Source organism: Mustela nivalis (assembly GCF_964662115.1).
Source record: "Mustela nivalis genome assembly, chromosome: 11".
Taxonomy (NCBI): Eukaryota; Metazoa; Chordata; class Mammalia; order Carnivora; family Mustelidae; genus Mustela; species Mustela nivalis.
Genome location: NC_139030.1, coordinates 104,216,133 through 104,243,781, shown reverse-complemented (window position 1 = coordinate 104,243,781; position 27,649 = coordinate 104,216,133). Strand labels below are relative to the sequence as shown.

Genomic DNA, 27,649 nt, shown 5'->3' with positions numbered 1-27,649 from the left:
TGACTCCTTAATCTTGATTTTTCAACTCCAGATATTTTAGCAGGCATTATAAAGTCATTAATCTACTGAAAATCCAGTACTATTCTGGTTAATAAAATGCTTTGCAGTCTGACTATTAACAGCTACAGTGACCCCCCCCCCCCACCCCCTTATCCACAGGGGATATGTTCAAAGACTCCAGTGGATGCCTGAAATCACAGATAGTACCAAACCCTATAGATAACTACATTTTTTCGTGTACATATATACCAATGATAAAATTTAGTTTATACATTAGGCACAGTAAGAGATTAGCAACAATAGCTAATAATAAAACAACTGTAACAACATAGTGTAATGAAAGCTATGTGAATGTTGTCTCTTAAAATATCTTATTGTGCTGTAGTTACCCCTCTTCTTCCTGTGATGGTTATGAGATAATAAAATGCCTATGTGATGAGATGAAGCAAGGTGAATGATGGAGACACGGTGACATGGCGTTAGGTTACTACCGACCTTCTGACAGTATGTCCGAAGGAGGATCATTTACTTCTATACTATGCTTAACTGAAAAGCAAAACTGCAGACAAGGCGGACACCCTACTAAGGGAGTGTGGCAACAGGATCTTGGTGTCACTAAGCCTGCTGATGCCATCTTCTGGGTTCCTGCAGCAAACTTTTACAAGCCACGCTGGTAGTAACAAGGTCTTTCTAGCCCATCCAGGAATAACAGAGTTCTAGGTAGAGCTGTGTAATTTGAGATTTATTTTCCATGACATAAAATGATATGGAGGCCCCACATGGAGGTTGTGTTTGTTTTCTTATTAAATGGCAATACTTTTAACATTTTTTCCCTAAGACCAGCTTTATAGATTTTGGACATTTCTTCAATGCTTAGTTTGTATCTTGTCTGTTTTTAATTATCTCAGTGAAGGCCATAGTGTTAAAGATAGAATAACTATATGTAATTGCTATAGTACTTCTTTTTCATAATGCCCTTTGTGGTCTTGGTTATCCAACATTCTTAATGTTATAGAAAGCTGCTTATTTATTTATTAAATGTTTGTGGGTTTTATTTATTTTTTATTTAGTAATCTTTTTTTTTAAAGATTTTACTTATTTATTTGACACACACACACACAGATCCCAAGTAGGCAGAGAGGCAGGCGGAGAGAGAGGAGGAAGCAGGCTCCCAGCTCAGCAGAGGGCCCAATGTGGAGCTCGATCCCAGGACCCTGAGATCATGACCTGAGCCGAAGGCAGAGGCTCAACCCACTGAGCCACCCAGGCACCACTATTTAGTAATCTTTATACCCAAACTCACAATTTTGAGATCAGAGTTTCATGCTCTACTGACAAGCCGACCAGGCACCCTTGTTTTTATCTATTTAGAAGCATCTGTTATACGCTTTTCTCGAATTAGCAAATTTGATAATTTTTGTCATTGTTCTACCAATTTTATCATTTATAAAAACTCGTACATTAAAATAGTGATGGAGAAGAAGCATTTATTCCGGGCAACATTAGTTTTGGGATTAATGATTTTCCAGAGAACCAGTCACTAGGACAGTGCCATAGTTAGCACTTGATCTGGGTATAAGCAGATGCTCTATTTTCAAATAGTACATGGGACATGCATAATAAGAGTCATATTTACAGAAAGCTCAGGATAGAAACCATGCAGCAAGAGAGCTTGAGATAATTTTTATTGAGTCATTTCTTAATGAGTTCTGAGTAAATGATTGCAGTGAGATTTAGCACAATGGAACCTTCCTCTGCTCAACAAGTCAGTGGTACTGAGAACCTACCCTGAAATGGACTTTCTACACTCTATGCCCATGTTTGCCTATAGGATATCAGTTGTTTTGCTTTCAAATGAGAAGAGTCATGTAGGAGAAGATGTTATTCTTTTTTAAGAGAAGTTGTCATTTTAGAGAATATTTAGATTGTCACTGGCTTCCTATAACTCAACTACTTTTCCATCTCTGCCACAGTGTATACATATCAGAGTAGGTTTCCTAAAGAAGATGGCTTTAGTTTAGTGTATTTTATTAAACAGATCACTTTTTATAAATGAGATGCATGTAAATGCAGACATAAAACTTAATTTGGCAAGAGATAGGTGCATGCGTACTGTCAGCATTGCCCCTAATTTATCCTTTAGTTGAAGTATAAGGTGTAGTAGAGAATGAATGTTTTCTTTATGGATAATAAAATAGCTATTCAGCTTCTTACCAGCGAGGCTTAGGGAGCCACCAGGAAGAGCCAGTGGTACACAGAGCTTGGGTCAGGCGTCCACCCCTTCTCAGCAGAGTGATTTCAGGACCTCTATCCCCACTGGACCTCATAGTGACTTTAGGTGGGTCACGTGGGATTAATCCTGAGTAAGTCATGTCACCTGTTGGCGACTTTACATTACATAATTTGAGTTTACTATGAGAAAGTAACTTTGGAAATTTTAACGTGGAATGAACAGAATAATTCTACAGTTGCAACCTTCCCTTACCTGAAACTTGAAGGTGACAGGTATAGTGAGGATAGTGAGGATACCAGCACCTCCCCCATGTCCTTGAGTTCTGCATGAAGTGGTAGCCCTTGTGTGGGGGGTGGGCTTTCTATGGACTGCTTCACTGCCACACATGGATGTGGATTCGGGCACTGGCACATTGGACAGGATATATTAGCTATATGTATATATTAGGTATAATATATACATTAGATCTAAATTTCCATTCCTTGAGCTATCACCAATCCGAGTTAATGTAGTCCGCATTTGTGAGAATAGCCTTTTCCAGGATGATCGCTCTTGGCGTCTGCCTGTTGTTCTAGTCTCAGCTGGAGTCACTTATCCCTCACTGATGCTAGAGTCATCCTGCCCTTCTTTCCCACCAAAGAACATTTATACCTGCTCCTCCCTTTCTTTGAAACCCTTTGGTCTCACCCTCGTCACTGTCCTCACTATCCTGAAGGCGAGGTAAGACAGTCTCTCCTCATGGGGTGCCTGGGTGGCTCAGTAGTTTAGTTTCTGCCTTCAGCTCAGGTCATGATCCCATGTCAGGCTCCCCGCTTCTCCCTCCCCCTCTGCTTGTACCCCCCATCTTGTGCACTCCTTCTGTCTCTCCCTCTTTCACTTCCTCTCAAATAAATAAAATCTTAATGAAAAAAAAAAAAAAAGACATTCTCTAATCAGAGTTACCAGCAGACATTCGAACGGCTAAATCCAGTCAGCCATCTTAGCATCTTGTTTTCTAGCACTTACTCCTTTAAGTCTGTTCTTTGGCTTCTGTGAGAGTCATGCTCCTGGTCCTTCTGTTCCTCATACTGCATATTTTAGGTCTTCTCCTCTGCCTAAACTTTTCACCTAGGTGGCCCATAGTCATCTAAAAACTTCACCGTGGCCCAAAGTAAACTCTGTTTCCCTCCCACTTCACCTCTCCTGGTAGTCCGTATCTCAGCAATATTTCCATTCACCTCTCACTCAAACCAAAAACCTAGGAGTCATCCTAGACCCAGTGAAGGACTTTTGATTTTACCTTCTACTCATTTGATACTTCTCACCTCTCTCCGTTCCTTTTGCTAATAATCTACCTCAGGCAATCACCATCTCTTTCCTTTAATGCGTCAGCAGTCACCGACGGCACCATCTAGTGCACATGCAGAGGGATCTCTCTGAGATAAAAATTAGAATTTATCAATCTCTCCAAAACTCTATAAGATTCTGGTCCCTCAGCATAGAGTAGGTATACCCATTACTGTTAGTTAAATGAATGAATGAAGCATGGGAACCCGAGGCCTCTCAATATCCAAGGTTGGGCCTCATTTGGGTTCTAGATTATATTGCCCACAATCCTTGGAAGATTTCATGCATCAACCAAATCTCTTTCCTGAATTTTGCTTGGAAGTTCATAAAACAAGAATGAAGAGTATAGTGTTATAGTGCATAGGGTGTCTGTAAGAACAAGATAGAATCCGTATGGGGAAAATAAGATTTGTGTGCCTATATTTTTGCTTATCTTTTAATCATGATCTATTAAATTTTTATATGAAGACTTTCTTAAGAGAGCTCTTCAAAAACAAGCATCCCCCGCCCAATACCAAAAGAGAGAAGTGGATGCCACTTTAGTGTATCTGCGTCTGTATAGCTGGATTTCGGCATTATGACAAGGATTCCTTCTAATCAGTCTGACAACTGGTGTTTGGACTGGTATTCTTTAAGGTTTGTAAATTGGTTCTGTTTTAATAAAGAATCATTCTGAAATGTTCATTTATAAACAACTTGCAAAAAAATGAAAAGAATATGCGATGATATAATTTGATGTTTAAATGAGCTCATCAGGTGAGAAGTAGCAAGACATAGATACGATGTTTCCTTTATTCTTAAATTTGCATACAATGCTTTAGTTTACTCTTTTTGTGTATGGTAAAATTTACATAACATAAGATTTACCCCTTGAACCATTTTTAAATATACAGCCCTGTGTCATCAGGTACATTCATGTTAGTGTGTTGCTTTAGTGTACTTTTCTCTAAAATTATTATATTGAAATAACTCAGTAGTTTTGTTATTGAGACACAAAAATGCTCATGTTGAATAGGTTGAGTTGCTTCTGCAGCTCATCAGTGTGTTCCTGAAGAAAAATGATTTTATTTGTTGTGTTTGTTAAGGAACTTGCCGTATATCCAACCTTGTTGGGTCAGAGAACAAATGCCAATGGAAGCTTATAGAAACAAGTTTATTAATTTGGCTTATCTGAACATTTTTTTAAAAGATTTATTTATTTATTTATTTGACAGAGAGAGACAGAGAGACAGAGAGAGATCACAAGTAGGCAGAGAGGCAGGCAGAAGGAGGGGGAAGTAGGCTCCTGCTGAGCAGAGAGCCTGACCCGGGGCTTGATCCCAGGACCCTGAGATCATGACCTGGGCCGAAGGCAGAGGCTTAACTCACTGAGCCTCCCAGGTGCCCCATATTTGAATATTTTAAAAAATAAAATAAAACATATTTGGGGTTAGCTTTTAATGTTATGTAAGAATCTCATTTAATCATGATTGGTGTCCTGGTTCTAAAACTAGATAAATAGCAATGTTGTAGAAAATAATGAAAAATAAATGGAAAACAGCATTTTCCCATTTTCTCCTAGTATTCTGAAATTCTTTTTTTTTTTTTTTTTTTTAAGATTTTACTGTATTTGTCAGAGAGAGAGAGTGAGAGCATAAGCAAATGTTGGGTGGGGTGGGGCAGCAGGCAGCAGGCAGAGGGAGAATCAGATTCCCTGCTGAGCAGGGGGCCTTATGTGGGACTTCATCCCAGGACCCCTGGATCATGACCTGAGCTGAAGATAGACGCTTAACCAACTGAGCTCCCTTAGGATCCCAAGACTTTTCTTGATTCTGACGCTTAAATCCTTTATGTAAAGTACAATTAATTTAAGAAGACAGTAGATTCCAAATGTAAAGTCTTATCTGGAAATGTTTAAAGATGATATAGACATAATTTGGTTTATTCATTTTATTTATTTAACTTGTTTAAATGTGTTCCCTTCCCGTGAAATGATCATTTGGAAACTTGAACATAGAATGTTAGGCAATAGAAAGGACTGAGTTCAGTGCCTGACTAATTCTTGTACCCTGCTGGAAGACGAAGCTAAGTTTTAATTTAGGGGACAGAAGTGCCATAATGTGCTGTATCCAAACTAACACATTTTGTAAGCTGCACTAAGAGAAATTTGGGGGGTAATAAGTACCTTAGCCTCCTCCCTTCATTTCAGACTGAGAGGATTTAGCTTTAAAATAAATGGCAAGTGGCATACCTGGGCGGGTCATCGGTTAAGCACCCGCTTTTGGCTCAGGTCATGGTCCCAGTGACGCAGGATCTAGTCCCCCTCTGGACTCCTTTCTCAGCTTCTCCCTCCCTCTGCTTGTGTTCTCTCTCTCTTTCTGAAAAATAAATAAATAAAATCTTTAAAAAAATAACATAAAAGGAAAATCCTCATACTTCATAATAATCTCTTTATCAAAATGACCTTATGACTATAGGAGTCAATTCAATCATCTAATGAACTGGAAGGTGACAAGAGCACACCTGAACCCACAATGAGCTCTGGTTTCTCCTGGAAAGTGCAAGAAACACCTGTCGCTCCGATATAGATGACCACAGTGATTTTCTCCCAGTCTGCCATCAGATATTTTTTGTATTTATCAACAGGAAGCTGTACTACCAACACTTCATCTTTTTTCCATTGGAGGGGTGTCTCATGTCTGTTTACCTTCTCCACCACCGATCTGCCAAGATCTTCTTGAGGGAAACACACGTGTGGGGGTGTAGGGTTTGGCGGAGGCCGTGGTGGTGATGAGGCTCAGAAGGGGATTCGGAGTTGTCCGTCTTCCCTGTCCACTCAGTACAGGTCCACCTGCCTCACCTCTCAACTTTTTGGAGCTAACGCATAGCATGACCGTTGAAAACAGACTTGGAGAAATATTGGAGTCCTAAAACTATTCCAGCATATTTTGAATAGAAATAATCTTGACAGCAGATGAGCTAACTATTTGTTCACATGTGCTTTGGCTAGCTTTTTGCTCTTCTGGGGGGGCTTGTAATAACTTTAGAGTTTGTCCTTTGTGAGACACCAACCTAAGAGTATATCTTTTCCACTGGTTTCAAGTTTAAAGGCACTTTGGGATAAGTTTTCACTTTTGGGAATTGGAGGTCAACGCAAGAAATTTTGGAGCATTTTGGAGCAGGTCAGTTCTTCCCTAGGCTAGGTAGAAAACATTTATCTCTTGAAGACTTATTGTACTAGGAGAGAAAGTCTTGATTTAAGGAGATACCACCACAGGGAAGAGAAGCTTATGGCTCAAGTCAGAGGGAAGTGTTAGGACTGTGAAGCTGGGGTACCAAACATAAGAAGGCACAGCAACTGCAGTCGTGCCTTTACAGCAACATTAATTTCCCACTTAAGCCTTGTTGAAACTATTAGAGGTTTTATAATTCTGTTGACAATAATCCTACTTGGAACACGATATGCTTTATATAAAAATAATTTTTTTGTGAAAGGTCTAATTAGTTTAAAAGCCTAGTCAAATGGTAGCTTTAAAAGCTGAGTCACAGTCTAATTTACTATCACAATTCACAGTTTCTCTCTTTATTTTACTTGGTAGATTAATCCCATCTCAACAGTGCCATTAGGTGCCTGCTTTCATGATGTGGAAAAATACACACATACATTCGAGATTTTTGAACATGTGGGTTGTGATGAATTTAAATGTGTTCTAATAGTTCAACTGCATATAAACAGCTGAAGATTTATACTTGTTTTGTAACTTAAGGATGAGGAAATTGACTACTATGGGATCATTAAAAATAACAACTCTCTGGGAAAGCAAGAGCTAAGTTGTTAGATGCCAGGGCATCAAGAAACAATATTCTGTAATCTGTACAGAATTTTTTTTTTTTTATTCTGTAAATAAATTGGGTAATTTATATCTTTGTCACTTGAAGATCAGATATATATTTGAGTTAATGAATCATCCCACCAACATTCCATAACTAAAGCAAATTTTGTTTTCCCTTCATGGGCAAGGTTTTAGTCAATTGAATAATAAATCATCCTGCCTTTTCCTGAATCACAGGCTAGGGAGGCTCTTCATCTTCAGAGAAGCAGGATCTCAATTAAGTAAGGCCTTAGAGGAGAGATTCTACCCTGTTCTTTTTATTTTTTTATTTTTTTGGTCAGTATGGCTACAGGTTTGTCAATGTTTTTTTTAAAGATTTTATTTATTTATTTGACAGAGAGAGAGAGAGATCACAAGTAGGTAAAGAGGCAGGCTGGGGGTGGGGAGGGTGGAAGCAGGCTCCCTGCTGAGCAGAGAGCCCGATGTGGGGCTTGATCCTAGGACCCTGAGATCATGACCCAAACTGAAGGCAGAAGCTTAACTCTCTGAACCACCCAGGCGCCCCTATTGCCAGTCCTTTTTGATGTAAAGCATATGAACCAAAAATCTTTTATTTGGACTAGTTTTAAGTTTAAAACTTAAACTGTTGCTTAGTATAAATGAAGAAAACTTTTTAAAGAAATCCAGTGTTATTTCTTTCACATATCTGCAGGAATTTGAGCTAGGGTGTCAAAGTAGCAACATGTAGAGTTTCTTAGGAAATCTGCTCTAATGAACGAACGAGTGATTTGTAGTTAACTTAATAGTTGACTTTATTTCAAAGAACACGAGGCATTTGAAAAATATGTTTTTTTCTGAACCTAATAATATCAATTTTCTCAGTGATTCTTCTTTTTTCTGGAACAGTGAAAATGTGAAAATAATCATAATATCTGAATGGAGTCTGAGGAGTTCATAGAATGTTACTGAGTCTGTCTATTTTCTAAGGAAAATTGATTCATTATTTTCAAATTATTTTACAGGATCCTTCAAACCAAAAATGTGGTGGAAGAAAGAAAACAGTATCATTCAGCAGTATGCCATCGGAAAAGAAAATTAGCAGCGCGAGTGACTGCATCAGCTTCATGCAAGCTGGCTGTGAACTGAAGAAAGTCCGGCCAAATTCTCGTATTTATAACCGTTTTTTCACTCTGGACACAGACCTCCAAGCTCTTCGCTGGGAACCTTCCAAGAAAGACCTTGAGAAAGCTAAGCTCGACATTTCCGCTATAAAAGAGATCAGACTGGGGAAGAACACAGAAACATTTAGAAACAATGGCCTGGCTGACCAGATTTGTGAGGACTCTGCCTTCTCCATACTCCATGGGGAAAACTACGAGTCTCTGGACCTAGTTGCCAATTCAGCAGATGTAGCAAACATCTGGGTGTCAGGTTTACGGTACCTGGTTTCTCGAAGTAAGCAACCCCTTGACTTTATGGAGGACAACCAGAACACGCCAAGGTTTATGTGGTTGAAAACAGTGTTTGAAGCGGCAGATGTGGATGGGAATGGGATTATGTTGGAAGACACTTGTGTAGAGTTGATAAAACAACTCAACCCTACCCTGAAGGAATCCAAGATCAGGTTAAAGTTTAAAGAAATCCAGAAGAGCAAAGAAAAACTAACCACACGAGTGACAGAAGAGGAATTTTGTGAAGCTTTTTGTGAACTTTGCACCAGGCCTGAAGTATATTTCTTACTGGTCCAGATCTCTAAGAACAAAGAATATTTGGATGCCAATGATCTCATGCTCTTTTTAGAAGCTGAGCAAGGAGTCACCCATATTACTGAGGATATGTGCTTAGACATTATTCGGAGATACGAACTTTCTGAAGAGGGTCGTCAAAAAGGGTTTCTTGCAATTGATGGCTTTACCCAGTATCTGTTGTCGCCAGAATGTGACATTTTCGATCCTGAGCAAAAAAAGGTTGCCCAGGATATGACGCAGCCATTATCTCACTACTACATCAATGCTTCCCACAACACCTATCTCATAGAAGACCAGTTCAGGGGGCCGGCTGATATTAATGGGTACGTTAGAGCTTTGAAGATGGGCTGTCGAAGCATTGAACTCGATGTTAGTGATGGTTCAGACAATGAACCGATCCTCTGTAATCGAAATAATGTGACAACACACCTTTCCTTTCGAAGTGTCATAGAGGTGATAAATAAATTTGCCTTCGTTGCTTCTGAATACCCACTCATCCTCTGCTTGGGAAATCACTGCTCCCTACCACAACAGAAGATAATGGTTCAACAGATGAAAAAGGTCTTTGGCGATAAGCTCTATACTGAGGCACCTTTGCCATCAGAAACCTACCTCCCATCACCGGAAAAATTAAAAAGAATGATTATTGTGAAAGGAAAGAAATTGCCTTCTGACCCAGATATTTTGGAAGGAGAAGTAACAGATGAAGATGAAGAAGCAGAAATGTCGCGAAGGCTGTCGGTAGATTACAATGGCGAGCAGAAACACATCCTGCTGTGTCGGGAACTCTCTGATCTGGTGTCCATCTGCAAGTCTGTTCAGTACAGGGATTTTGAACTGTCTATGAAAAGCCAAAACTATTGGGAAATGTGTTCATTTAGTGAAACAGAGGCCAGCCGAATTGCAAATGAGTACCCAGAGGATTTTGTAAATTACAATAAGAGGTTCTTATCGAGAATCTATCCAAGTGCCATGAGGATTGATTCCAGTAACTTGAATCCACAGGACTTTTGGAATTGTGGCTGTCAGATCGTGGCAATGAATTTTCAGACTCCAGGTCCAATGATGGACCTTCACACAGGCTGGTTTCTTCAAAACGGAGGCTGTGGTTATGTTCTCAGGCCATCCATCATGCGGGATGAAGTTTCTTACTTCAGTGCGAACACAAAGGGCATCGTACCTGGGGTGTCTCCTCTCGCCCTTCATATCAAGATCATCAGTGGTCAGAATTTTCCAAAGCCCAAGGGAGCTTGTGCCAAAGGAGACGTCATAGATCCCTACGTTTGTATAGAGATACATGGAATTCCAGCAGACTGCTCAGAACAAAGAACTAAAACTGTCCAACAGAACAGTGATAACCCCATTTTTGATGAAACTTTTGAGTTTCAAGTCAACCTACCTGAGCTGGCCATGATTCGTTTTGTTGTTCTGGATGATGACTACATTGGGGACGAGTTTATAGGACAATATACAATACCGTTTGAATGTTTGCAGCCCGGATATCGGCATGTTCCCCTGCGCTCTTTTGTGGGTGACATCATGGAGCATGTAACCCTTTTCGTCCACATAGCAATAACTAACCGAAGTGGAGGAGGAAAGGCGCAGAAGCGCAGCCTGTCGGTGAGAATGGGGAAGAAAGTTCGAGAATACACCATGCTCAGGAATATCGGCCTTAAGACCATAGACGACATCTTTAAAGTAGCAGTTCACCCCTTACGAGAAGCCATAGATATGAGAGAAAATATGCAGGTGGGAAAAACTCCAAGCTCTTCTTCCCTACCCCTCCTTCTTCCTACCCCTGCCTTACTGGTGAACATTGTGTTTTACTAGTGATCTGATTCCTCAAAAAACTATCAGAAAAGTTGTATAAAGCCACTACTACTGAATTAAGTGTTGGCCTGTGATAAAGCAGATATATTTTATGTATCTGATTGTGAATGAATGCTGTTGAATTCCACCTCAACTAAACCAGTTAATATAAATGCTTTATAGATCCATTAAATATCCCTGCCACAAAATCAATATGGGGTTGTGTATATGAAACAATGTGAACAAAATAAAATATAAAATATTATATGTATGCACAACATATAAAATATTATCTATATACAGACAGTACTAATTACAAGTATATATATTCAATATTTGCAGACACGAACATGAAAGGGAATTTAAAGTTCTAAAAAGAAATGCAATGCCTATTAAGTTATTTTAATTAAGTGTATGAAAACAACAAGAATAAATTACTCCCCACCAGAACAAACACAACTAAACAAACAATAGTCACCACTTGAACTTGTTGAAAACTATGCAGTCTTACCTTAGAAAAGTGCTTTAATTGAAAGATCATTGATTATGGCTTAAACTCTATCCCCTTGTGATCTTGAGCAAATTATTTCAGATCTCTGATCATCAGTTTTCTCCACATAAAGTAAGAAAAATAGTAATACATTACAGAATAATTATCAGAATTAAATGACAGTATATGTAAATTGCCTGCTCCTGGCATGTGGAAATTCATTGTTAGTTTCTTTTCCTTCATGAATGCTTGTAGTCAGAGATGGTTGCCAATTTCTTTCTTGGCTACTAGAATATACTTATTCTAGGGTCATGTTACTGAGAAACAACCAAACCACAAGTACTAAGTTCCTGCAATGTGCAAAGAGGTGTTGGTTGGTAGCAGAAGTAGCACTCTGAGAGCACAACAAGAGAAGAACTTTTTCCAATGCAGCTCCTTATTTATAAAGGAGCTTTACTTATAAATAAAAAAATACATTATTTATTTATTTTTTATTTTTTATTTTTTTAATTTATTTATGAAAGACAGAGAGGCAGAGAGAGAGGCAGAGGCAGAGGGAGAAGGAGCCTAATGTGGGAATGATCCCAGGACTCTGGGATCATGACTTGAGTTGAAGGCAGATGCTTAACCGACAGAGCCACCCAGGAGCCCTAGCTAACATTTAAATAGTAATTCTCACCAAAAAAAAAAAAAAAAAAAAAAAAACAACCCTATTTTCAAGATAGAAAACAAGCTTGAAGAAGTTATGTGATTTCCTAAATAGGAATGTTGGTCTTTAAATACAGAATTGCCTGCCACCAAAACACATGATCACTCATGGTTTTTAATCAGGTGATGTTGAACCTCAAACCCGTAATTTGGTGAATACTTTATTTTTACATTATTTCACAGAGAAATTCCAGAATAGACTTAAAATCAATTTTAATTAGCTAAAGTAATGGAAAACAGTATGGTATGTGAATCGTACATGAACACTTAGATTGTAAACATTGGTTGCCTTAGCCATTATTTTAAAAACAGGCTCCAAATATTAGCATTGTCTATCTGGCTTTCTCCTGGCATAATACGAAACTATTATAAATCCCTGTATTAGATTACTCATACATCATTTCTTATCTTTATGTATTAGAAGTTTCAATTAGCAATAACCACGCCTCGGATAAACCTCATTGGCTATGATACTGCCACTGTGCAAAGCTAGATGTTGACTTTATTTATTTCTATGTAATTCTTGAAATATACCCTTTACACATACTGTGTGTTTAAAATGTGTAGTAAGGAGAGTTGGTTATGATAAAGTTTCCCAGGTAATCCTGATAATTTATATCATCTCAACATAAAGTCTTTTGGGTTAAGGATTATTTGGAGCCTAATATGTAGAAAAATGAAATACCAACATTGTTGTTAAATTCATTCGACATGCAATAGGTTAGGTACTGCTCACTGTTAATAAAGCATGTAATTTTCAAATTTCAAATGAATTTTAAAAGCCTGTAAAACATGGACAAATGTAGCGCTACATGAAATTTGTTTTAGTATGTGCATCTGCCAGGTGCATTTCTGACGGGATGACAAAGAAATCCCATTGATGGTTAGTCGAATGCATGACGGTGGGTACTGGCAGCCTGGTACCTGGTACCTCGAGGGGGAAAAACCCAAAGGAGACGCACTCCAATGTATAATGACATGTTCTTATGATCAGATCATCATACTACAAATGGAATAAGATATGCACAACCAGCCAAGGCTAATGTGTGTGAATATTCCAGTGCTCTGCTTTGAAAAGCGCTGTGTAGCCTTGGTTCATAATCAGCTGCTTTATGGCATTTTTGTGGGAGATGCTAAAAATTGACAAAGACGAGGTATAATAGTGAATTAGTTCTGTGTGTTATCTCGGTACACATTATGCTTCTGGTTAATTATAATCCAGTTTCCTCCAAATCACATATGTATCAGAGGGTATACTTTTAATGAATATTTAAACCTAGAAGTGCTCTGTGATGTGTCATGTGGTCAGAAGTCTAATTCCATGTTTGCTTCCCCACAGAATGCCATAGTGTCTATTAAGGAACTGTGTGGACTTCCTCCAACTGCCAGTCTGAAGCAGTGCCTGTTGACCCTGTCCTCCCGGCTCATCACCAGTGACAATACTCCTTCAGTCTCTCTTGTGATGAAAGACAACTTCCCTTATCTGGAGCCTCTGGGGGCAATTCCAGATGTGCAGAAAAAAATGTTGGCCGCTTATGATCTGGTAGGAAATTGTGACTTTAGATTTCTTATCTGTGTGTGGGGGGAGAGAGGGGTCAGGGAATCAACTGGCAGGAGCTCTTTTGTGGAACTCTGATGAATAAATCACATTAGGGTGGCAGGCAGAGCTGGTCCATTCAGTTCCCTTAAGCCCCAGTGAAGACCTCTGGGGCAATGCTTTGAACCCCGAGCCCCATAGATTACCGATAGAAATTCTCTGCATCAGTAAGGAATGAATTATTAAGTCTTCAAAAACATACACAGTTTCCCATCATCTAAATGACTTTGGCCTGCAACATAACCATTTAATGTGTACCTATAAGAAATGGCCATATGTTTCTCAGGGCTGCCTTGTGATGTTTGGAAAAATGTTTCTCTGGAATTTATATTTCTTTTCTTTTTTTTTTTTTTTAAAGATTTTACTTTTTTGAGAGAGAGAGAGGGCACAGAACACAAGTAGGGGGAGGGGCAGAGGCAGAGGAAGAAGCAGACACTCCACTGAGCAGTTAGCCAGATGAAGGGGCTCAATCCCAGGACATTGACTATCATGACCTGAGCGGAAGGCAGACCTTTAACTGACTGAGCCACCCTGGCGCCCCTGGAATTTATATTTCTGAGCTAATACTGTTAGATTTTTTAAATATATAATGTGATTTATATAGTAATTAAATTTAATTAAAAATTTAAAAAGATTTTACTTATTTATTTGACAGACAGAGATCACAAGTAGGCCGAGATAGAGGAGGAAGCAGGCTCCCCGTTGAGCAGAGAGCCCAATGTGGGGCTCAATCCCAGGACCCTGGGATCATGTCCTGAGCCAAAGGCAAAGGCTTTAACCCACTGAGCCACCCAGGCGCCCCAGTAATTAAATTTAAAAATAATTATATTTTTGCATCTCCTAATTCCATTAAAAAAAATAAGGAACAAATGAAAATCTGGAAAAATTTGTAACAAATACACCAGATAAAGTGTACCTATCTTTAAAATAGAAAATGCACTCAAAAATTGGTAAGAAGGGGTACCTGAGAGGCTCAGTCGGTTAAAGCAGGTGACTCTGGATTGTGGCTCAGGTCATGATCTCAGGGTCTTGGGATGGAGCTCAGAGGGGAGTCTACTTCAGGCTTCTCTCTCTCCCTCTGCACCTCCCCCTGCTTGCTCACTCTTCCTCTCTAAAATAAATAAATCTCTGAAGAAAAGAAAATCAGTAAGAAAAAAAAATATGGAGAAAAATATCTTACATCAGTAAGGTGTTAAGTACAGCTTGATAAAAGAGTACAACATGATCATGGCCTAAAAGTACAGTTTTACTCTTTCAAATAAAAACCTGGAGACCAGCCTTCTAGGATGGAACTTCTGTAAAGTTCTTAGGAACCTAGGCTCCCTCTAGCTTTCTGCTCTGCCATCCTATAGTGTGACCCTTATCCTTGTAGTCCAAAATGGCTGTTGAAACGCCAACCATAACATCTGCATTCCAACCATGAAGAATGATGAAGAGGAAATAGAGGGCATATTTTTTGCTTTTAAGGACATTTCTCTGAAATAGCATAGATCATTTTTGCTTATATTTCATCAGCCTAGAATTAATGCATAGCTATACTTAGCTACAAAGGAGAATGGAAAATGTCTTTATTTCAAGGGTCTATGTGTCCGGCTAAAAGTTATCTCTTCTGTTACTAAGAAATAGAGGAGAGTTATTAGGGGATAACAAATATTCTTTGCTTCAGAGGTGAATAAGAAATTCATGTATCTCTTTCACCCCTAAAAAAAAAAAGAAAAAAAGAAAATCTAAAAACACAAGTAACCTTAAAATAAGTTTTAAATTAAAGATATTGAAAAAATATACTGAAATATTCCCTCTCTCATTAGGACTAAAAAATATTATCTCTGATAGAGAATTTAAGTTAATGGATACTTTCATCCATTTACCTCTACTAGGAAAATAAACTGGTATAATTTGGGGGGAGATAAATTTGGCAATATAATTTAAAATTTTTATCCTATTTGATTTATGCATTTGTTTTCTGAGATTTATTCTAAGGCAATAATACATAATATATTTATGTTTAATAATATCAACATAGAGCTATTAGTTAAATAAAATACAGTAAACCAATATTATGGACTCTTTCGAAGCCACTAAATCATGCATTCAAAGAATATTTAATGGTATGGAAAACTTCTCATAACATATTTTGTGAAAAAGTCCAGCTACAAAAAAATTACACACTATAGGATATAAGTGTATTTGTATGTATACACATCACACATCTAAAATGTTAACAGAATATTTAGAGTGATTATTTTTAAGTAAGGAGAATGAACTTTATTTTCTTGTTTATGCTTTTGTAGTTTTTATTTTATATTTGCAAGCTCTTTACAATGAACCCAACTAATTTCCTTAGTTGAACAAAAAAATAAATATTAAGGAAGAAAAGAATAATATTTTATCCTTAAAAAAATAAGTAGAGGAAAGACATTTGGGATAAACATCCTACAACTGAAAAAGAAAAAAACAAAAACCAAAACCCATAGAATGCATTCCACTTCTAAATGATCACACCGCTTATAAACTGTACTCCATGGTTGCTGGGGGAAACTTCACCTATTACCTACATCTCATTTTTCATGAAATAAATCTTTTCATCATAAAAGTGGGGCCTGAAAGCTATTCCGTGAGTAGGTATAATTGCCATCTAAGAGGTGAAATTAGGGTACGAGTTGCCATAGAGACAGACAGTTGAAATCACTTATTCCTCCAATTCTCTGTGAAGCTAAGAAAGAAAAATCATTCCTTGGGAGGGGAAGCTGGTCCCCTGGAGCTGGGCTTGGAATAAGCAGAAAAGCACCTGGACTATGTTTGGCCAATTTCCATTTCACATCCCCAAGTGTCCAATGCTATTTTGTTTTTTCAGTTCTATCTGCTGGAGCTAAATCTGGACATCAGCCTTTTCTCATTTGTATTTTTAAAATGCAGTTTGTAATGACAGACAGAGATGGCTTTCCAAACCTTCAGTAAGAGCTACAGTAGAAAGCAGAAATATCATTGAAGATACAATGATATCTTCATTTAGAGTTCCCTATGGAAATGGTTTTTCATATTGGTAGGGAACTGAATATAAATATCCCTATGCTAAACAGTCAACTCAGCAGACCCAGCAAGTGATTGGAAACTCTACTGATGGCTCTGTTGGGTTATTTCTTTTGGGGGGAACGTGGGTGGGAACTTATACAAGTAACGATATTGGCCTTGAATGTAAAAATATCATTTTTACTTTCGAAGATTTGCACTGTATTGGTCGGCATCTTCAATGCTCTTGATATATCAGTGTTATTATTTATTTTAAAGAAGACTTCTAAAATATTCTTTAGATTGAGTAATCATTTTATTTTAATGATTTATTTTAAAAGATTTTATTTGCTTATTTGTTTGTTTATTTATTTATTTATTTAAGAGAGACAGAGATAGCAAGAGAGAACGTGAGCAGGGAGGAGAGGGAAGCAGGCTCCCCGCTGAGCAGGGAGCCCAGTGCAAGGCTCCATCTCAGGACCCTGGGATCATGACCTGGGCTGAAGGCAGATGCTTTACCAACTGAGCCACTCAGGTGCCCACCATTTTAAAAAACAAGAATTGGATCTTGTCACTTTCCTGCTTAAAATCCTACAGTGGTTTCCCATTAAAATAAAATGGAAACTCCTTACTGTGAAGTTATGATCTGGCCTTGCATAGCTATCTCATTCCCCTCTTCCAAGGTCTCCTGCCTCTCCCAACCTCACCCTCACACTCTCCTGTTCACTACCTGACTGCACCCAACCGGCCACATGGCTTTGCTTGCTTGCTTTGTTTCTTTCTTTGTTTCTTTCTTTGTTTCTTTCTTTCTTCCAAGTTTGTTCCCATCTCTAGGTTATTTTATTTGTGGTTCCCTCTGCCTGAAATATTGTTGCACGAATAGTTGCTTCTTATCTCTTAATTCTTAGCTCAAATATCATATCATCAGAGACATCTTCCCTTACCACTGTCCCCACCTGTCACTCTACCATGTAACCTTGTTTTATTTCCATCGTCTTACTTAGCAGGGTTGAAAAACATTTTGCTTGACTTTTTGTTTAATTTCTGTCCTCCTTCACCCTTTGATTTAAATGCACACTCCTGAGGGCACAGACCCTGTCTGTCTTGCTTATTACTCTGACCTCTTGCCTCAAAAACAGGGCTGGCGTGTACTATGTGACCTTTAATGTCAGTTGAATAAAAAGTAAATAGAAGCATTTATTGTTGGTGAAAATAGTGTAGTTGATGTATTTATGGTAAATCTTTCAATCTTGTATGTTTTACCTCTGTGACACACACTAACCAAATTGTTCCCTGTCTTAAACATACAGTTAGAAAACCTACAGACTGAGGCAAAACTATGGAATAGTAAAAAGATCAAGGGGCCAGGGGGAGGGTCAGGAGGGGGTGAGGAGGGAGGGATGGATGGGTGGAGCACCGAGGATTTTTAGGACAATGAAACTATTCTATATGATGCTGTAATAGTGGATACGTATCATTATGCATTTGTCAAAGCCCATAGAATGTATAATACAAAGAGTTAATCCTAGTGTAAACTCTGGATTTTAGCTAATGACACTCTATCAACATTGGCTCATCAGTTGTTATAAATATAGCGTGCTAAAGAAAGATGTTGATAGCAGGAAAACTGGGGATGGGCTTGGAGTGTTTATGGGAATTCTCTGTACTTTCAACTCAGTTTTTACATAAACCTAAAACTTCTCATAAAAATAAAGTCTGAAACAATTCCTTACAGACTATTAAAAGAAAAAAAAAATTTGGATGACTAAGGCAGAAAACAAATCCAGGGTGGCGGTGGTGGTAAGGGGGCAGGTACCCCAAAAATGAGCAGTTTGAATGTTCAACTCAAATCACCTAAATATTTGGATTCCTCAAAAATGGTACTGAACTATATAGATGCCAGCTAAGAGGAAAAGATGTAACCACTAAAAAAAAAGTACAGTACATGTAGAATAAAGACAGACCTGAACTCATTTCCAGACAGATACAAATTTGGCTTATTTCAGCCTCAAAAGAAACAAATCAGGCAACTAGTAACCTCCATTTACTGAAAATCAACCTGAGTGTATGAAACAATACTACTTATCAACAGGAAATGAAGTGAAGATATTTTAGAAAACATTGACCCGGAGTTCATCTGCACGGGTTTTTGCTAAATTTAGCTTTTCCCTAATGACCTGAGATGGTTCTCTTCCTTACCAAACACTGGTAATATGTGGAAATATATCCTCTTGAGGGTCTTAAAAATTTAGTCTTAAAGGTCATTTTAATAATTCTATTATAGTATCTGTGTTGACATCAAGAAATCAAACACCAAATATATCCATAGTAGAGTGGGCTTATTTACGTGGCATAATTTCAGAGGACAGCTTTTCCCTATTCCAGATCTTACTAAAACATGCATTTTCTATCTGCTCACTGGTACTTGGAATTTCAAAATTACAACCAATTCCTTTGGTTGAAGACTTTTTAATCTCATTTAAAATGCAAAAAAAAAAAAAAAGAAATTTCTTTGAATAATAACACATTGAACTATCAGTAATTGGTAGTTTTGAATGAATTTAAGAGCTCCTGTCCTACCCGGGATTTTTACCTGGGAAAAAGGAAGAGATCTTAATGACAGAGTGTTCCCCGAGTCTGGGTTAGGTCAGAGTGGGGTTGCTTAAAGAATTACAATTTGTCCTGAGAACTACGATCTCCCTCTGACTCCGAATACGGATGCAGCTATGTTTGATATTCAGGGCAGCAGAAGCAGAGGTGATTTTGCTGTTATCAGATACATGTCCCAGCCGAGGTGGGATGTGACAGCTTCTGAAAAGCACTAAAGCAAACTGGGAACATTATTAATCAGTAACTGAAGGAAGTAGAACAAGGCGTAAAAGCTGAAGATAGAGTTGATGCCTCCTTCCCGGACCAAAGACACACAGCGGAGGGCCATTGGCCTTACACTCCCTGTACTACTGTTTCGGTGCCTCTATATGGCCTTTAGGATGGGTTTTCAGAAACTGTATTAAGAACTTCATTGAAAACCAGGGTATCATTTCTAAGAGGCCCGTCCCTTTATTGCCTTGTGATTTTTTCCCCTCAGGTCTTTGAAAGAGCAGGCTTCCCCTTCCCCGCTCTGGCTTTTCACTTTCTCTAAGAAAATATCCCCCGAACTAGGCAATGCAGTCATAGAGTCACTCACTGCCCAGTCTTTTAAGGTTGCCCATGCAGTGTTTTAATTTACAATTCAATATTAATGAGATCCATTGTTTCTTTCCTCGTGTTTTTTCTCAGAGGTATCCATTTCCTTTTTCTTTCTTTCCTCTTTCCTTCCTCCCTCCCTCCTTCTCTCTCTCTTTTCCTTCCTTCCTTCCTTCCTTCTTTTTTGTACCCCTTTTCTTACATTGTCTTAGCTAAGTTTCTTACCAGACTCTCTTCTCCTCCTGCTTGAGGTTTTCAGTCGACGGACTTGTCTTCATTTAGTCTCTACCTTTCCCTCTTTCAACAATTGGAATAATCATCCTCAAATTCTTTGATTTTTTTTAACCTAGACTTGTCTTCACCCTTCCACAGTGCTGGCTGTTTTCCAGTCTCTCTGTGGGAACGTCTCCTTTACTCACGCTGCTGTGTTTTCCATCTCCTTTTCATTTTCCATCCTTTGCGTTTCCATTCTGTAGCCCCTAGAAGGCCTTCCGAGCCTTAATTCCCTCTCCACCAATCTAAGTCCAGATCTTTGTCCTGATTTCTCATAAAACTGACATTTAAAAAGATTCATTTATTGAGCTTATTCATAACATTCAATGCATATCAAATATAAAGAACTTTAGTAGATTTTGTGCAATACACAGATGAGCAAACAGAGACAGGTATCAGCATAGAGAGCCAGATGTAAACCTTGACAGCTCTTTGACTCCAGACAAACATAAATAAAATGAAATGAGAACGTGTATATTTTCTGATCATAAAACAACACTTTCTCTTCTCATGTATCACTTTGTATATGTCATTAGGTTTTTTTTTTTTTAAATATTTTATTTATTTATTTGACAGACAGAGATTATAGATAGGGAGAGAGAAAGGCATAGAGAGAAGGGGGAAGCGGGCTCCCTGCTGAGCAGAGAGGGCTCAGGGCTCCATCCCAGGACCTTGAGATCATGACCCGAGTGAAAGGCAGAGGCTTAACCCACTGAGCCACCCAGGGACCCCCTGTCATTAGGTTTTTGATTAGTCAACTCAACAAACATTTTGGATACCTGTTACTGTACAAGTTGCTAGAGAGATGAAATGCTCTGAATTAAAATTTCTATCCTTTAGGAACAGAAGTCCTGGTAGGAAGGCAGGACTTTCTCCTAAAAAGGGCAGGAACAGGTGCACGTGGGTGGCTCAGATGGTTAAGCATCTGCCTTTAGCTCTGGTCATGATCTGTAGGTCCTGGGGATGGAGCCCCATGTTGGGCTCCCAACTCAGTGGGGAGTCTGCTTCTCCCTCTCCCTCTGCTTCTCCCCCTGATTGTGCTCTCTCTGTTTCTCTTTCTTTCTCTTGCAAATGAATAAATAAAATCTTAAAAAAAAAATTTAAAAAGGGCAGGAACGGAGACATACAAGGTCCAGATAGTGGAGCAGATGATATTTTATGTCCAGAGCAGGATGGAGTCTGAGGACTTTGAGTACTATGATGCACTTTTCACAGTGACTTGTAATAGGCCACTCCCCAAATTCCACGCCATGCTCAGCGGAGTTGATTTACAAAGAACTTTTTTTAAAATTCTCTCTTGAATGTTCTTATTGTCACTCACCTCCCCGTTCTGTAAAGAGGACCCACAAAGGTTGTTCAGGACCTTCTGGCATTTTTGTCCAATGTCTACTCCAGTGCACTAAGCGGGTGATTCAAGGACCTATGGTCCTCATTACTCTTGGGCAGCACATTCTCAGGTTCTGATAGATCCTTCATAGGGAGTAGCAGATGCAAGTGAGAAGTCCCTATTTACAACTAATTTTATTTTATTTTATTATTTTTTTAAGATTTTATTTATTTATTTATTTGACAGAAATCACAAGTAGGCAGAGAGGCTGGCAGAGAGAGAGGAGGAAGCAGGCTCCCTGCTGAGCAGAGAGCCCGATGCGGGGCTCGATCCCAGGACCCTGAGATCATGACCTGAGCCAAAGGCAGAGGCTTAACCCACTGAGCCACTCAGGCACCCTGATTTACAACTAATTTTTAAAAGAAAAATACTGTCTAACCTTTATATAACTTTTTTCTTTAGATAGCTGAATTTTACTTTTCTAATGTTCCTACCTGTCTACTTTTTCATGCATCATCAAGAAGTAATTGCTTTACGTATTTGGGCTTTTTCAGTGTTTTAAATTAATGTGAAAACTTTTGGGTAATTAGTATTTTGAATACAACATTCAGAAGTGAAATAGTTACAGGAGATCATAAGTGTAAAAATAAACACAAAGTGTTCTCTGAGGGTGACTTCTGTGCTGAATTATTTAACATTAACATAAAAGTTAAAACTTTACTATGGTAAGAGCAACAGATTTTCTGGAGATTAAAGAGAAATCAAAGCAATGTAGAGAACATGGGTCAAGGGTTATTTAATTTTTTTACTAAGTCAGTTGGGGTATGATTTGGAGAGTAGTTGATTATGTTAGCATGACCAGGATTCTAGTGAAAATAGCTAATTGCTATCTTTAATTAGTCTTGCAGTGGAATCAGTACATTGGTAGGTATCAGTTCATCCATCCATAATGGGTTGGACTAAATACATTCTCTTCTGTCAGTGTTATTACAAAGATATATTGAAGCTCGGGATATGGAAAAGATGTGGTATATCTCCAGTTTCCCCATGCAGTTTTGCTTATTGAAATCAATTTAAATTGAAATTAGTAAGTCATAGACACTCTTCTTCCATCACTCTCTTATTGTGAAGTTTGTGTGGAACTTTATATCAGTCCGCATCTCAGAAAGTATGTAGGCTTGTGTAGTAATGGAATGCAGAAAAAGAACAGCCTGCTGGCAGGTGCCAAAATAGAGCTGGTTATTGATAAATAAGATATCATATACTTAGTGCACCGAAACTCCCTCTAATTGTGGCTGTGGCAATGTCTTCTGGTACATTTTTTGTGTATTGGGGAAATTGTCAGCATCTCAAAGGTTGTTAGGATTTCCGCTTGGTACCAGGGTCCTAAGAACCCTGGACAACAAACTGGCTACATTATAGGCTGTATTCACATTTCATGTGTCTTCAGATTTTGCTTTGCATTTCTGAATGCTCAAGTGAAAATTCTAGAGATGGTTCATGATGGTTAGTAACCTGATAATTTTATGAATGAACTTAATGTTAATCATAGTGGGGTAAAAGTAATCATTTTTAATGATTATTCAAGATATAGCCGAACACTATATCTTGGAAGTAGAACAACTGAAGAAAAGGTGAGATAATCCCTTTATCCAGAAAGCAGCTCCCTGAAGTAAATCCTGTCAATATCATGGATGTGGAGACAAATATCCTTTGACCTGCTCTGTGTGAGCTCTCTTGTCCTATGCCATCTTAATTCAGGCTTGGAAATGTGACTCAGAGCTAGTCCCAGGATAGAGAATACTTTGTTGTATACATCAAATGCAGTGAACTTCCAGTGAGCTTGCAAATGTTCTGGCCTTGTGTGTATACCTGTTTCACCATAAAGTAACAGTCTCCATAGGATTGACTTTGTTTAAAAGCAAAAGATGCCAATTTATTAATAGTTCATCTGATTTAAAAATTTTAAGGACATTAAAAATTAAAGGAAATTATCTTCATTCTAGTTGGCAAATATATATGTAACAGCAATCGGATTTTAAAAGGTATTGAGTTTGATCAAATTTAGGTCTTATTTTAAATTATCTACAGAATTAAAACTAAAACCCAGTGTTTTGCTTAGAAGGAAGGTAAGGGATAGTTTAATTATTTCAGTCTTCTTAAGAGGAGAGAACAAAATAGGTCTAGAGCAGATGGGCATATTCTTAAGTAATTAACTTTCCAAATTAGATAATTCCTTCCTGAAAGAGCAGTGGATGCCTCTGAGTACATTTCTTTCTAGGCTTGGTGGGAAGACTATGTGGTTGGTGCCTTTTGCAAATTAGACTTAGAAGGTGAAGGAGTCAGGGCAAAATATAATTTTATGATACTTTACTCGGCAAATTTTACATTATTAATGTTTGTCACTGACATTTACTTGCAATAGAAATTCTATATTTTAAAAATGATTTCAGTATCACAATTCATAAAGCTTAGATCTTTTCTTCAAGAGCCCGAGTTCTAGTCTAAACTATTTCACTGGTGAGTGAAATAGTTATAACACATAAGTTAAAACTTTCAGGAAAGTCCATCTGGGGCTCATTTTTTTTCTGATAGGTGGTCCTTATGGTGTTTCTAAATATAAGGTTCTGTGATTCTAGGAATTTGGATATAATCAGGAGAAATTTGGAATCTGTGGAAGATTTATGAGTCTTGGTGTGACGAGAGTTCATCTTTTCAGTACCATTCAATAGTTCATTGACTCTGCAATGACCCTAGGCAATTCCTTATTGAGAAGAGCTGAAAGGACAGTTTATTCACTTTCATCCACTTCTGAGTAAAAGCATTACTTCCCCTTCAGTAAAACTTTTGTTTTAAATAAGTGATTTTGATCTTAACTGACAACTTTACACAACCTTGTTCAGGACAGGTCTAATGCTTAAAGTAATGCTAATCTTTTTCCAGGTAAGACCTCTAATCTTTTATTTTTTATTTGTTTGACAGAGAGATGGAGAGAGAGAGAGAGTTCACAAGTGGGCAGGGAGAGGGGAAAGCAGGCACTCTGCTGAGCAGAGAGCTGGATGTGGGGCTTGATCCCAGGACCCTGAGATGGTGACCTGGAGCCAAAGGCAGAGGCTTAACCCACTGAACCACCAGGTGCCCTAGTCCACTAATTCTTTTAGACTCAAAACCTTAGTAAGTAAGTAAGATCCATTAGGAGATATTCATGTGACAGAACCAAACAAAAGCTCTTTGTATTACCACAAGTTGCAAAGGCAACTGGGAGCTAAGGCGGAGACGTCAGATATGTAAATCCAGGACACTCCCAGATTCAATGGAGTCAACCCAGCCTTCACTTGCTAAATACACTAATTACCCAGCTGCGGGATTATAGGAGGACCTGCTTCTCACCTTCTCTCCTTGGCTTTAGCACTTTATATTTCATTTATGGCAGGATCTGTAGAGACCTAGGAAGAAGATTAAATTCAAATGGATTGTTTTTCCTTCTTTACAACTTAGATAAGCCAGTGGGAGAGGTTGAAATTGTTGATTTAAATGTGGTTAGGAGAAAAAATAATGAATACTGTTATGCTGAAAATAAATTTAAAAAAATGTGGTTAGGAATTTTTGGTGTAAAAAAATTACACCATCCATCTTGGTGTAATTGGCCATCCATCTTGTCTTCTCTACAACTACTAATACTTGAAAGTTGCAGAAATAGAATAAAATTGTTTTTTTCTAAGTGCAATGAAAGCTGTTACCAAAAGCTCTCATGAGAGAAGTCCATTTGAGTAGTGACTTTAAGTTAATGATGAGTATTTTAGAGTAATACTTATGAATCTTATTACTAAAGGATTTCAGGTTATCTTCTAAGTAATCTCATAGGGATGCTCTTCTATGTTGAAAATTAAATCATACTTGACTAGCTCTTTACAAAGTGATCTCTTAGACAAGGGAAAAAACAAGCTTCTTACTATAAGGTTAACAAATATTTACTTGGGGGATTTTGAAGAGAACTTGAATCATGGGATTTGTTGAATGTTTTGGTTCTCGATTTAATTTACCTTAAATAAGTAATAAAGTTTATTTATTTGTTTTAAAGATTTATTTGAAAGAGAGACAGAGTCAGAGACAGCAAGCAGTGAGGAGAGGAAGGAGAGAAACTCGAGCAGACTCCTTGTTGAGCACAGAGCTCAGCTTGGGCTCCATCCCGTTACTCTGAGATCATGACTTGAACCAAAACCAAGAGTCAGATGCTCAGCTGACTGAGGCAACCAGGTGCCCTCGTAATAAAGTTTAAAAATGCATTGTATTTTCTAATACTTGAGTAATACATTGACTATAGGTATAATCCTCTTAAAAGCTTTGTATTTATTTGAAAGTCAACTCATGCAAGATTATAGAAAAATGGAGAAGTCTAGAAGAAAGACTAGAGATAAAAAGAGAAATAAGAGTTCCAAAAGACAGGGATGCCTGGGTGGCATAGTCAGTTAAGTGTCCGACTCTGGCTCCAGGCTTAGCATGAGGTCTGCTCAAAGACTCTGTCCCTCTCCCTCTGCCTATTCCCTCCAACTCTCTCTCAAAGAAAGAAATCTTAAAAAAAAAAAAAAAAAAGAGTTCCAAAAGACAAGTATAGGTTTGAGAAATGAATAACAGTAAATAAAATACTATATTGTGGGTAATTGATACGTAGAAGAAATAAATATCCCACAGTGAAAAGGGGAAAAGTGATGATATAAATGAATTGATGACAATGTGGCTGTAAGGGTGAATAAGTCCCGGATATACTGGGATTATGGGATCACAATTTCCTGGGGGAAATGAAGGGTGGGAGATAATGTAAGTAAATAATTGCAGTTTGAAGTAGAAAATAAGAAATTTTATAAACAAACTAAAAAATAGAATGTTGGAATATGGAGGCGAGAGGGAGAGGGATAGGGAAATCAGGGCAGCAGTGGAAGGGGGGCACTGAAATGGGCTTGAAAGCTGGTAAGATTTTGACTTAAGAAGACTTATCTAGTAGTAAGAAATGTGTAGAAGGAGGAACAAGTAGGGTCTGTATTTGGAGAAGCGCGATTCATATAGGGTTCTAGGAGGATTAGGAAGCCACGGGGGGAAAGGCTGCTGAGGCAAATGGGAAGACTTGAATTCTGGTTTAAATTTTTTTTTACTTCCTTCAATAGGCAAAGGAGAAAATGATAAAGCCAGGAAGTAACCAGTGCTATGTTTTTGGAAGATGATTCTGAAGGTAGTATTGAGAAGGAGTAATGTGGGAAGAACCAGAACCTGCCAGTAGCTGAGCAGGGATTCAAAGCCACCTCTGAGTGCCTTCAAGAGAGCTTTGTGAGCATAAAGAGTTGGGGTGGGAATCGGTGAATGAGATGGAGAAGAGCATATTTTTAATGATGACATTTGAGATGCAATTAGAATTTGAAAGATGGTCCAGAGAGTAGACTAAACCAGGAGTGTTATGATTAAAAAAGGAAACAAAGGGATAAAAGTGGCAGGTTAGGCAAATCTTGGTGACTGACAAAATGTAGGAGCTTATCTTCTGGATGCAGTGAGGCAAAGAGAATGTTGGAGATCTGAACCTGGATGTCTGGATGAGACAGAGAATGCTCGAAATTACAGGCACAGGTATCTGGTAGTCTAAGCATCTCTACCTCATTTGTTCTCTGCAGATAGCAAAGGGATGATTAAGGGAGTAAATGAGGGGTTTGGTTATAAAAGTAAGGGTAAGCAGTAGAGAAGCAACAGTGGATGGTGAGCACCCCAACAATAGCAACAGCACAAAGCTGTCATTACTCCCAGGCCTAAAGGAGAAGGGGAGGGAGCCATTCAGGCACACAGTCATATCTGCACCCGGCAGAGAGGGGCCACTCGACAGGAGCTGTGGTCTTGTAGAGAGGAAGCTATGGAGCCACAGTCCAACAGGGAGGGAATGGTCAAGGGAGTAACCATCCTAAGCCTTCTCTCTTCCTGCCTCCTGCCGTGATCCCTTGCTGATGGGTTCCCTTGGCCATCCCAACAGAAGTCACAGGCAAGGGAGCCTGCTTGATGCTACCTGCAGAGACCAACCTCCCCAGCACGGAGCATGACAGAGAGTGGATCTGGAGGGGTGAATAGAGAGGACCCAGCATAGGCAACTCCTC

General features: G+C 38.5%; 1 protein-coding gene across 10 annotated transcripts in view; it reads left to right on the top strand.

The window, feature by feature from the left end:
* PLCL1 (phospholipase C like 1 (inactive)) overlaps nt 1–27,649 on the top strand; it is a 347,335-nt gene that overhangs the window by 244,017 nt on the left and 75,669 nt on the right. For all 10 annotated transcript variants that reach the window (XM_082689000.1, XM_082689007.1, XM_082688999.1 and 7 more), the window contains 2 exons: nt 8,394–10,868; nt 13,466–13,669. In XM_082689000.1, the coding sequence (XP_082545126.1) occupies nt 8,394–10,868; nt 13,466–13,669 (2,679 nt within the window). The remainder of the gene's footprint in view (nt 1–8,393; nt 10,869–13,465; nt 13,670–27,649) is intronic.